At 56.3% G+C, this 11919-nt stretch overlaps 1 protein-coding gene across 1 annotated transcript; it reads left to right on the top strand.

The window, feature by feature from the left end:
- Positions 1–47: 47 nt before the first annotated feature.
- SURF6 (surfeit 6) lies at positions 48–4848 on the top strand. Its single transcript, XM_030306518.1, has 5 exons — positions 48–210; positions 1208–1411; positions 1977–2065; positions 3156–3356; positions 3541–4848. The coding sequence occupies exons 1-5, from the start codon at positions 117–119 to the stop codon at positions 4018–4020; spliced, it is 1068 nt and encodes a 355-aa protein (XP_030162378.1). The 5' UTR covers positions 48–116; the 3' UTR covers positions 4021–4848.
- Positions 4849–11919: the final 7071 nt, after the last annotated feature.

Genomic DNA, 11919 nt, shown 5'->3' on the forward strand with positions numbered 1-11919 from the left:
CTGGCGGCGCCTGCGCACGCGCGGCTTCCGGCGAGGGCGGTCCGGCGGCGTGGTGAGGGTGGCGTGGCGAGGGGGTTGCGTGTGTGTCTCCCAGGAGAGTCCCAGAACCCGCGACCATGGCCTCTCTGCTCGCCAAGGACTCCTACCTGCAGGGCCTGGCCAGGAAAATCTGCTCCCAGCCCAGCCCGGAGCCGCAGAAACGCAAGTCCGGTACAGAGCAGCCGGGGTCGGGCCTGGCAGGGCTGGGGGTGGGGTACGCCCCTGCGCCGCCCCGCGCAGCCTGCGGGTGGGTGAGACACGTGGGTGCGTGAAGCAAGCCCGTAAGATGGTGGAAAGACTCTTAAGGGTGATGTACAGTTGTCACTGTTTCCCTGCTTGTGGGCATCAGCTCGGGGGTGCCAGGGAACCCACCGGGCCGGAGGCCCCTGCGGGGCTTGCAGGAGGTGACCCGATGGGATGGGGGAGGTAGGGAGAGGGCGGGAACGGGACGGCTCCTACCAGTGGGGTTTACCGGGAAGTCCGTACACGAGCAGGTGAGACAGAGGTTGGCACTTGTGAGTGCTGCCTGGACCCGAAGGGGCAGAGAGCATCAGCGTCTGACAGGCAGCTAGACGGAGAACCGCCTTTTGTCTTTATGCCAGGCAAACTTACTCATTACCTAAAGTTAGGAAAATTGAGGTTTCTTAGCACTGGGTTGTAACTTTATACGTTAAAAGATTAGTTTTCCTTCTGTGAGTGTGTCTCAGCGTTTTAAAAAGTCTCGTTTCGTACTCACTGTACTCTTTTTGTTAGCTTAAGTGTAAATATCTTTTGATCCCTTAAAAAAACAAAAGCCTGTGTTCTCGTTTTTGACGGCTAGGTACCGCTTTGTAATGTACAGGTGGCTTAACTTGTCCTTGTAGGTGAGCATTCAGGTTTTTCTAGTTTTTCCCTGCGATGAACATTTTTGAGGTCAAATCTTGGTGCGTAACCAGGACGGATTCTCATAAGCAGACTGCTGGGTCAAGTGTGGATGTATTGCAGGGTTTTACCACCTGTGGCCAGTCTCCTTTCTCGGGTTTGTGGGTGGCTCTGAGCTTTACAAAAGGACATGCTCCGTCCTGATTCGCCTACAGTATCCTGGGATCAAAGGCTTTGCAAAACTTTCATGCAGGTTGGATGGGTCACAAAGGTTAAGACTTCGGCCCTTTATGATTTTGTGTTTCAGCCAACAAAACTCGAGGCTCAGAGGCTTCTGGGCCCCCAAAAAAGAAGAGGAAGAAAGCGCAGAAGAAATCCTGGGAGAGGGAGGAGAAGGCTGTGGAGCCAAAAGCCCGACCCCTAGGGGAGAAGTCTCCAGAAGCTTCCAAGGCCGGAAACCCAGCAGCAGCCACGGAGGAAGAGGCCTTCACCTCCACAGGATCTCCTGCAGGTGGAGATGTGGGGCAGGGCTGACTGAGATCCCTTGAAAACATGGCCCTCTGGACATGAGAAAATATGGTGTCACGCACATTTTTGGGGTATCTTGAGACTTTCTAGAGAGCAGGTTTCCAAGGGACAGATCCCAGGGAATACATAGTGGTTCTAGGCCGTTGGGCATTGGGGTCTGGTGAGGGGCAGGGTCATGTTCCCCTGAGGACCTTGCCCCGAGGAGGCTCTCACTGCCTGCAGGTGTCCGGAGTGGCATCACGAGAGCTGACCTGTTGGGAGAGGTGGGGAAGCCCCGCCTGCAGAAATTGGAAGAAATGAGAGATGGGTTTGTCTGGACCCATCAGAAGCATTTTGTCTTACTGCACGGGGGTGTTCTGTTCTGGGGGCCAGTCCAGCTTGGGGAGTGGAGAGTAGTATTTACTAGAACCGTCCTGCAGGTCGACGAGTGGCCACTTGGGGAGTGGGACAGTGTGTGGGGTTTCAGGCTTTGAAGCTGGACCTTGGGAAAAGGGACGGGAAGGTCAGGCAGGGGGTTTTCTCTTAGCTCCCCACTTCTTTCCTCATAGACGTCGAGGTCACAGAGCCCGAGTCTTTGTTTGCCCTGGATGTTCTGCGTCAGCGGCTACGTGAGAAAATACAGGAGGTCCGGGGCCAGGTAAGTTGGGGAGGCTGCTGGGGTGTAGAAAGCAGTGTGGTTCTCTGCAGTGGTTTTCCTGCTCTGCGTGGAGGAGAAAGTACCTTGGTGCCCTTTGTGGGCTTGGTCCTCAGTTCTGCCAGCCACTGTGGGCAGCCGCTGTTCCCACCCCTGCAGCAGGTCTTGCCAGGGCCACGGCAGTTTTGGTTGGCAAGGGATCAGGTGTAGTTTCCGGCATCTTGGGGAGACTCCGTTCCCACGGTAACCTGCTTTGTACAGTCTGTGCTGTGGGTCCCCTGTGCCCTTGGAGAGAGGCTCAGTCTGTCGAAGGACACTGCCTTTGTTGGACACGACACCGGGCAGCGCTGTGTCCTCTTGACGTCACGACAGCTCTATGAGGTGGCGAGGGTCTGTGATGAGGTGACCGCCACAGGAAGCACCAGACCTAACCCTCCTGGGTTTTTTGTGCTGAGTGACATAATCTTTTCACTTAGCCACCACCTGCCCTTTCCCTGGGGACGTACCCTGGGCCTCTTGCTGTGTGGGACAGTCCCCCAGCTTCTTTGTGCGGTGCCCTGGGACAAGCCTGGGGATCGTTCCTAAGGGGCAGTCTGAGCTCCGGCCTGGCCTTCCTGCATGCAGGTCTGGGTCAGTCTGGTAGAGATCTCTTTTTGGCCTCCAGACGGAAAAGGCCGTCTGTGAGAGCAGAGGTCAGGTGAGTCACCGGCAGAACAGCGCCATAGTCCGCATGGGCATTGAGCGTCCCGATCTGATGCCGAGTTCCAGATGGTGTCCTTGGCTAGGCCTGTCCTCGTCTGCAAAACGATGGAGGACACACCTACGTCGAATTATTTGTAAAGGGCCCTGGTGCAACGTCCGTGTCTGGGAACCGGAAGCCGTGGTTCTTACCTGGGGGTCCTCGTGTCCTTTTTGGGGTCCCTTGGATTCCAGGTGACGGGTCGTCTCCCGGGGGAACACTGAGCTCAGTGAGCACCTTGTCTTGCACAGGCGTTTCCTCACCCGCTTTCCTGCCCTGATTCCACATCCCAGACCGGGGGCCCCGAAATTGGGAGGCCCTCGTGAGGGAGCCCTGACTCTCCTCCTCCTCCAGGGCAGCACCTCGGAGCCGTCTCCCGCGGCTCTGGAGAAAAGACGCCGGAGGAAGCAGGAGCGGGACCGCAAGAAGAGGAAGCGGAAGGAACTGAGGGCGAAGGAGACGGTGGCGAAGGCCACGGAGGCTGTCGAGCCGCCCCGCGAGGCACCCCGCGAGCCACCCCGAGAGGAGGCACGGCTGGGGCTGCTCTTCAACAAGGTGAGAGGCAGGTGCGGCCGTGCAGGCGCAGGGACCCGGGCTGTGCCCCCGGCTGGCCCCGTGGCCCGAGGCCGCCCGTTCGCGGAGGCGGGTGGCGGCAGTGCCTGCCCCCGGGGGCGCTCATGGGGGCTCACGGGAGAGGCACGCCTTGAGGCTGGGGTTCACTGGGGTTGCCGCCCGCAAGGTGGAGGTGAGCGCGGGGGAGCCGGCCGGCAAGGCCCAGCGCCGGAAGGAGAAGAGGCAGAAGCTGAAGGGGAAGCTGACGCCGCTGACGGGGAAGAACTACCGGCAGCTGCTGGAGCGCCTGCGGGCACGGCGGGGTCGGCTGGCCGAGCTGCGGAGCCGGGACGAGGCGAAGGCGCGGGAGCTGGAGACCAAGACGCGGTGGACCAACCTGCTGTACAAGGCCGAGGGCGTGCGGATCCGGGACGACGAGCGCCTGCTGCAGGAGGCCCTGAAGCGCAAGGAGAAGCGGCGGGCGCAGCGGAAGCGCAGGTGGGAGAAACGCACGGCCCGCGTGGTCGAGAAAATGCAGCAGCGGCAGGACAAGCGGCGACAGAATCTGCGCAAGAAGAAGGCGGCCCGGGCCGAGCGGCGTCTGGACAGGGCTCGCAGGAAGGGCCGCATCCTGCCCCAGGACCTGGAGCGGGCTGGCCTGGCGTGAGGACCCAGGCCGCGTCCCTGACCGGGGGCTGGGGTGACGCCGGGCGGGGCTCGGTCGGCGCTGTCTGGGCCCCTGGGCACGCGGGCTCCGTGGGCTCAGCCCGCGTGTGGAAGGGACGGTGTCCGGAACGGAGGTCCACGTCTTTTGGACCCCCGGTAAGGAGTGCCCGGGTCCGGGTTCCCGCCTTCTCTTGGGAGGCCAGACAGCTCCCTGGAAGTGTGCAGGGTGGGGGTGCAGGGGGGCACCTCCCTGGCCCCTTCTTCTCCTCCCAGTTTACACGAGCAGGGCGGGAATGGCCTTTGGGACTGCCCGTGTCCGTGCGGAACTCGCCTGGAAGGGAGGGATCTCCGTAGACCGAGCCAGAGGTGGAGCCTCCGGTGAGGGCGAGCTGACCTCGGTGTGGCCGGAAGGGAGTTATCTGGGGTTTATTTGTAGGAGGAACAAAAGGTAGCGCTTAGGTGAACACACGTTCAAAGTCTCAGGGTGCCTGCTAGATCTGCACGGTGCGTACTAGGCTGGAAAGAAAGGGGGAGACAAAGGAAAAACCGAAGCTCAGACTCAGCGAGGGAAACGAAAGGTGCCCAGTACGGCGGCGGGACTCCACGCAGACCTGCAGGGGGGCAGAAGGGGCGCAGACGTGCAAAACCCCGGGGGCGGGGGGGGGGCTCACGGCACATAGATTCTGTTTGGGTAAAGCTGTCAATAGAATCGTTTTGACTCGGGTTCGCTAAAGAAACAGATTGCAGAAGGCCACCTTGGTTGCTAATGACTGAGCTAAGCGTCCAACTCCTGATTTCGGCTCAGGTTGTGTCTCCTGGTTCATGAGTTCTAGCCCCAAGGGAGGCTCCACGCTGGCAGTGTGGAGCCTCCCTTGGATTTTGTCTCTCTTTTCCTCCCCTGCTCGTGCTGTCTGTGTCTGTCTGTCTGTCTCTCTCTCACAATAAGTAAACTTAAAACACACCCAGCGGACTGTAACGGAAAGGCTGGTGTGGCCGAAGTGGACAAAGCTGACTTGAGAACGAACGGCACCGTGAGGAGTAAGGAACGCCCGCCCCCTCCCCCGGTGGAGGAGTTCTGTGCTCCCAGCAGGCAGAGCGGCTCTGACGACCCCGGGACTGGAGCCTTGAGTCTGCCCAGAGCGGGAGATTTGTGATTCCTTTCCTAGGCCTGGAGACATCAGGCAGAACTCTGGTGGATGTAGAAGGTCTGGAGCAGAGTCACGAGCTCCATCTAGCAACACAGAACGGTGTGTCCGGAAACACACTTTGCGCGTCTCTGAAGCAGCAATGAGAACTGAGCATCTGGTCTATAAAGGACGTTTTCGTTTCAAGGAGTCAGACCAGGTGTGGTGTCCGGCCACGGCAGGGTTTCGTCGTCAAGGTCAAGAGGTGGTCAGAGTTTCACGTTTGGAATTTTAAAAACACACTCTCGAGTTTACCTGTGGGTGGTTGTGGGAGGCGGAGCCTGACTCCCAGGTGTCCGTGCTGAGCGCGTGTCCTGCGGCAGGCGGCAGCAGGAGCAACTCCTCCAGGGACAATAGTGGGCAGTGGGATGTGGCCAAGGGAAACTCCCAGGACGAGTCTGGGAGGCCCGATAGACCCCTGTTGGGTGTCGTCGCCTCCAGTGTGGGAAGACAGTGCAGCGTGGTGGGAGAAATCTTCAAGGGCCTAATGTCAGAACGTTTCCAGAGCCAGATGGCGGAAGTTCCCCCTCCCGGGGTGGAGGGGATTGGATGAAGGTTGTCCCAAGCAGAACACCTGCCCGGAGCAGTGGTTCCAACTGTCCCGAAGGCCACGGCGGTGGGAAAAGGAACGAAGGGAGAAAGCTCACTGAAATGGAGTCGGGAGGCCGGAGAGAGGAGCACTCGTGCATTGTGCCGACTTGCGTTCACCGTGGGAGGAAGTGTCACCGGCCCAGCAGAAGCGTCCTCGACAGGAAAGCGTCGTGAACACAGGCTCAACAGGGAAGGACGCTGTACCTCCTGTGAGACACCCAGCGACCCGGCCAGCAAGGAATGGCCCTCGTCCTGCGCTGTGAGTCTCTGGGTCAGGACAGCCCTTCCCAGCGTCCTCCTCGTAAAATAATCCCCTCTTTGTTGGATTTGCCTGTGGTTTTGCCCTAGTTTGCATGTCCCGGGTTGCAGTTCTCTGCTCTTCCTAAATAAACACGTTTTGCTGGTAAGGTAACTGGTAATTGTGTTGTTATTATTATTTTTAATGTTTATTTTTGAGACAGACTGTGTGAGCAGGGGAGGGGCAGAGAGAAGAGGGAGACACAGAATCCAAAGCAGGCTCCAGGCTCTGAGTTGTCAGCACACAGCCTGACGCTGGGCTCAAACCCACGAACTGTGGGATCATGACCTGAACCGAAGTGGCTGCCTAATGGACTGAGCCACCCAGGTGCCCCTGGTGGTTTTATTTTTAAGCTCAGCACTAGTCTCCTTTTGCCACTGGCCCTTTGGGTGAGTCTGGGAAGGAGCACAGCCTGTCTTCCCTCCTGTCCAGGGGCCCTAGGACTTGAGCTGATGGACGTTGAGAAATTCAGTGAGTGGCTGGGACCAGTCAGGCAGCTCAAGTGAGGCTTCTGTTCATCAGATCTGGTGGGGGTGGGGCGTGCAGAGAGAGCTGTCTCTAGACCCTGGTGGGTCAGCTCATCCAGTTCACTGCACCAGTCATGGGAGCCTTGCGTACGTGGCCTGTGGAAAGAAAGGTGCTGTGTGTTCCCTGCGGTCGGGTCCTGACACCTGCGTCGGCCCTGAGCTCAGTTCTGGTTTCATCCCAGCACTCCAGCTTCGGAGAAGAGCTGCCGTGTGCTGCTTCTCCAAGATGCCTGAACTCGCACGTGGCAAAGGTGTGCCTCTTGGATCCTTCCCAGACAACCTGTTGGGCAGATGAGCAGGTAACAGGGTCCGTAAGGCCCTTCCAGCAAACCTACGTCTCCACTGGGGCGTCTGACCTTCCTCATATTCCAGGGAGTTTCCAGAAGCCTCACTTACCTTAGTGTGCACTTCAGGGGACTCCAGGTTTTGGCTGAGCAACAGAGGAAGTCACCGAATCCTTCCTAGTTCCCTAGCTAGCCTGTGGACTCTTGACGCCAAATGGAAGCCAATCTGAGATTACATCCCGGGGAGTTGTTTCTAGAGAGCACGTTGTGAGTCCTGCGGGGTGAACGAGGCAGTTGCCAAAACGTCAGCAACGTTCTGGTCTCCAGGCTCTGGAATGTGATAGCTTGAGTTTGGAGCCTTGATCCCCCAGAGGACAGATACAAAATCGGCTGGAACTTCCTGGCACTCCTCAGAGCTGCACGCACTCCTGGGTGTTTTCACAGAGCCGCCAGTAGATCCTTTGTTTCCTCACTCATACTTTGAACTCTTTAATAACTATATCTGATAAAATAGAAAAGAAAAGCTACGTGCAGTTCGCTGCTGCTGCTGCTGTTTCGCTGGCCAAGGCAGCCCGGCATGGCTGCTCAGTCCAAGCGTCTGGGAAGGTTTTCTTCGGTGCACGGCTACGGCAGCCCTCCTTCCTGGCCAAGCACTGCCCACATGTTCTGAGACGTTCCCCTGGATTTTCTCCAATACAAAACAGCAAATGTCTCTGTCCATTTAGTGAATTGAACCTTCCTACTTTGGCCTCGTAACTGGGTGCTTGGAGCCTGTTGGGGTCGGGCTCTGCTTGTAGGTGTAGATACCAGGCGGCGAGGTGGCCTTGGGGATGAGGACGCTGGCTCCTTGCAGTTTTGCTGTGAAGTTGAAACTGCTCTTGACGGTAAAGGTTATCGGTTGAGAAAACAGGCCGACCAAACATTGGATCCGAAAGCTTTTGTCTGGAAGTGCCACGTGTTCTCACACGCCACTGGTCACATCACGTGGCTGCACATAACTTCCAGTGGGGACAGAAACGCAGCCCACCTGGTGTCCGGGGGAAGAGCCAGGAAGTTTTGTTTTTTGGGTTGTTAAAAATTTTTTTTAATATGTATTTTTGAGAGAGAGGGAGCACGAGCCGGGGAGGGGCAGAGAGAGGGGGAGACACAGAAGCCGAAACGGGCTCCAGGCTCTGAGCTGTCAGCACAGAGCCCGATGCGGGGCTCGAACCCACAAACCGTGAGATCATGACCAGAGCCGGAGTCGGAAGCTTAACCGACTGAGCCACCCGGGCGCCCCAGGAAGATCCCTGTTCTTAAATGTGTTTCAAAATGGGAATTAGCGTGAGGTCTGTAATAATATCACACGATACAAGAAAGCAAAGAAAAAAAGCAATCACCTCTATGAAAGAATGCCCAAAGTAGAAAAATGACCTTACGGAGGAGATGGTGAGTCAGCAGAAGGATTGAAAACTATGAAAGGGTACCCGGCTGGCTTAGTCGGTGGCGTGTGCGACTCCTGATCTCGGGGTGTGGGTTCAAGCCCCATGCTGCACATAGAGGTGACTTTAAACAGACAAGCTCGAAGAAAAAGTGGAAGTAAAATAAGTCATCATGGAAATAAAATTAGAAGGAGCAGACGAAGAATAAACACTCCTAAAATTTCACACACCAAGAAGCATAATAAAAGACAAGGAAATGAAACAGGACAAAGCGTTAAGGCGCAAAGAGAAATCCCAAAGTATTGAAAAAACACATCAAAGGAAACCAACCAAAGTGAAAGGTCTTTCAGAGCTATAAAGAGCAAAACAAATTCAAAGAACTTCACGGGACCAAGAGTAAACATCGCCCCAGCTCCCTTATCAAAGGGGCAGAGTTTCCACTCGGACCACAAAGTGAGCCCGAACTCCGTGATGTGGATAAGAAATACACTTTACGACGATGTGATGCAGATCGGCTCACTGACAAAAGGTTTGCAAGGAATTGGCGTGAATGCAAAGAAAGAGAAGGCCCAGGTCACGTGCTGGCGGTTCTTGTCGTCCCTGACTTCAGGGACACGAGCCCTGGGTGAGAAAAAAGGACCTCTTATGACAACAAGCACGTTCTCAACAAAGATACAGTCAGTGCGAGTATCTGTCCACCTAATGACACGTCATTAACCTGCACAATGAAGGGGAGACACAGAACGCTGAAGGAACACGATTACCCATTCAGGTCTGGTGTGTGTACTGAGAGCGGAAAATACAACTTTTCAAAGACTCCGGGGACGGTCACAATGACATGTCCACGAACATTAATTCACTGTAGAATAAATCTTCATAAACTAAAGCACCACAGGCAACATTAACCTCAAATTATAGCCAGTAGTAATCATACAATAAAAAGTTGCTACCCTTCCAATAATTTCTTAAAAATCTCTAGACTCCTGGGAAGAAAGCGAGGGGACGGGGGCATCAGCATGGCAGGCTGCAGCTGGCGCAGTGCTGAGAGAAATGAGCTGATGTAATTACTTAGAGGAAGAAACCAGAAGAAATACGAATAAGTAAATTAGATATCCTGATCAACAATAACAGAGACAGAAAATGACTCGATACGGATAAAAGGAAATATGAGTCAGACATCATCACTATCAACTATTAACAGAGGAAGAAGGAAAAGAGGAACATGAAGAAAAAATGCAAAATAAGAAATGAAAAAGGGGAAACAGGCAAGGGTAGAGGAGAGACTTGAAAGCCCGTGATCAGGGAGCACCTCGACAGCTCAAGTCAAGTCAGTTAGGCGTCCGCCTCTTGATTTTGGCTCAGGTCATGATCTCACAGCGTGTGAGTTTGAGCCCAGCGTCAGGCTCTGTGCTGACAGCGTGGAGCCTGCTTGGGATTCTCTCTCTCTCTCCCTCTCTCTTGCCCCTCTCTGCTTGTGCACGCGCTGTCTCACAATAATTTTTTTGTCTTAAAGGTACGTTGCCTAACTCTATGCCAATAGACTTGAAAATCTGAACAAAACAGATCGTTTCCTAGGAAATATAATTTGGCAAAGCTGATTTGGGAAGAGGTGGAAGGTTAAAGCAGACTGATTTTCGTAAAGGAAATGGAGAAAACTTCCAAAGAAGTTTGTCCCTGCTGTAGACAAACAGAAAAAATCAGTGCAGAACTTCCATGGGATCGTTTTAGTTCCATTTAAACCGTTCAGAGAATCGAAAAAATACTGCTTCTAAATTACTTCTATTAATTGAGCGTAACACCGGTAGTGAAATGCCACAGAGCTCAAGTGAGAGTGACAGAGGGGCAGCACTTAAGGTCCCGCAGAGCGTGGTGGTGAGGAGGGGCCCCAGTCTCTCCAGCCCCTGGTGTCCTGGTGCACAGCAGGTGACGGACAGTCACCGAGTATGCGAACGAGTCTGCACCGGGTCCTGTCGGAGGCACGATGCCAAGAGGTCTCATCTTTGCCCACAGTCCCTGTATTCTGGAGGGGACAGGATGCTCTGTCCGGTGGTGTGGGGAGGGTTTCAGGGGGCAGCGCCCACTGCACTACGGGGGGGACTGAGGCACAGCTCCGCACGCGGGGTCGTGGTGCTGGGGGAGACCCCCCCCCCCCCAGGGGAGCAGTACACGAGGGAGAGGCCTGGAGAGGTGGCCGATCCAAGGAGGGGTGTTGAGGCAGATCTGGGGGTTGGGCAGAGTTTGGTGAGCCTCAGGGCCACGGGCGAGAGAGGGCCGGGGGGCGGGCTGGTCCCCAAACCCTGGGGAGCCACCAAGTGTGCGGCAGGAGCCCATGTCCTGAGGCGTGTGGGCGAGCGTCTGATGGCAGGGGTGGGGGGTGGGGTGGCAAGAAGGCCTGTTGAGTAAAGACGCGGCTGAACAGACCGGCCCAGACTAAGGGCCGGGCCAGGGGAGTGGTGGCCGCAGGACAGGTGAAGACAGGAGAGGGGTTCTTGAACCAGGAAGAAAGTTTTGAGGAAACAAACTGTACTGTGACTGATGGGTGAGGGAGGCGCTTGTAACCATCGGGGAGGGCTCCCTGCCAGGTGGCCGTGGGCCACACTCCTTCCTTCATTCCCGGTGGACCCGGCTCTGCCCCACCTGCCGGTCTGCGTTGCCGACCTCGGCCCATTGGGAGTCGGGAACGTTTCGTGGGCTCCACAGCTGCTCCTGGCCTGGACCACGGTTCTTGCCGCCTCGCGGGGCCACACGGTGGTCCTCAGGCCCCCACCTCGGGCTGGGCTCCCCCAGGGCCTCGCTGTTGTCGCCCAGGCCTACGTCTGGGTCCCGCATGCCCGTCAGAGGCCCAGCCCTCTCAGGCAAGTGGGGAACCGCCCAACCAGGAACTGGGAACTGGGAGACCGGGAAGCTGGGGTTGAATCGGGGGCAGAAAGTGGCCTTTACTTGTTTGTTGTGAGCCAATGGTAGAACATACGACACAGTCGATTTGTTAAATTATAAGGATGAAATCCATACAACGTAAAGTGATTTTTTTCTTTTCACATGTTTGTTATCTATTGAGAGAGAGAGAGAGAGAGATTGTGTGCATATGCACTGGGGAGGTGCAGAGAGAGGGAGAGAGAGACAGAATCCCAGGCAGGCTCCATGATGTCGGCACAGGGCCTGACACAGGGCTCGAACCCACAAACTGAGATCAAGAGTCAGACGCTTAACTGACTGAGCCACCCAGGCGCCCCAAAACAAATCATTTAAAAATGCACAGTTCAGGGCGCCTGGGTGGCTCAGTCGGCTAAGCGTCTGGCTTCGGCTCAGGTCAGGATCTCAGGGTTCATGAGGTCAAGTCCCGCGTCAGGTGAACACGAGCCCCGCCTTGAGGGAGCCTGCTTCTTTCCGTCGCCCTCTCTCTGCCCTCAGTCACTGCCCACCCCCCGTCGAAAACAAAAGTGTGTGGTCCAGGGGCATCTGGTCCATTCACACCGTGGTGCCGCCACCCTCTGCGTCTGGCCTCAGAACTTCCTCGTCGGCCCCCACGGGAAGTCCAGGACCCACAGGGCAGTCTCTCCTGTCCCTTCCTCCCTCCCGCCCCTGGCAGCCCGTG

The sequence above is a fragment of the Lynx canadensis genome, chromosome D4 (assembly GCF_007474595.2).
Source record: "Lynx canadensis isolate LIC74 chromosome D4, mLynCan4.pri.v2, whole genome shotgun sequence".
Taxonomy (NCBI): domain Eukaryota; kingdom Metazoa; phylum Chordata; class Mammalia; order Carnivora; family Felidae; genus Lynx; species Lynx canadensis.

Excerpts from the sequence above, each read along its gene's own strand:
- SURF6 (XM_030306518.1), top strand. The coding sequence starts at position 117 with ATGGCCTCTCTGCTCGCCAAGGACTCCTACCTGCAGGGCCTGGCCAGG. Across the intron at positions 211-1,207 it reads GCCGCAGAAACGCAAGTCCG|CCAACAAAACTCGAGGCTCA; the intron begins GTACAGAGCAGC and ends TTTGTGTTTCAG. Across the intron at positions 3,357-3,540 it reads TGGGGCTGCTCTTCAACAAG|GTGGAGGTGAGCGCGGGGGA; the intron begins GTGAGAGGCAGG and ends GCCGCCCGCAAG.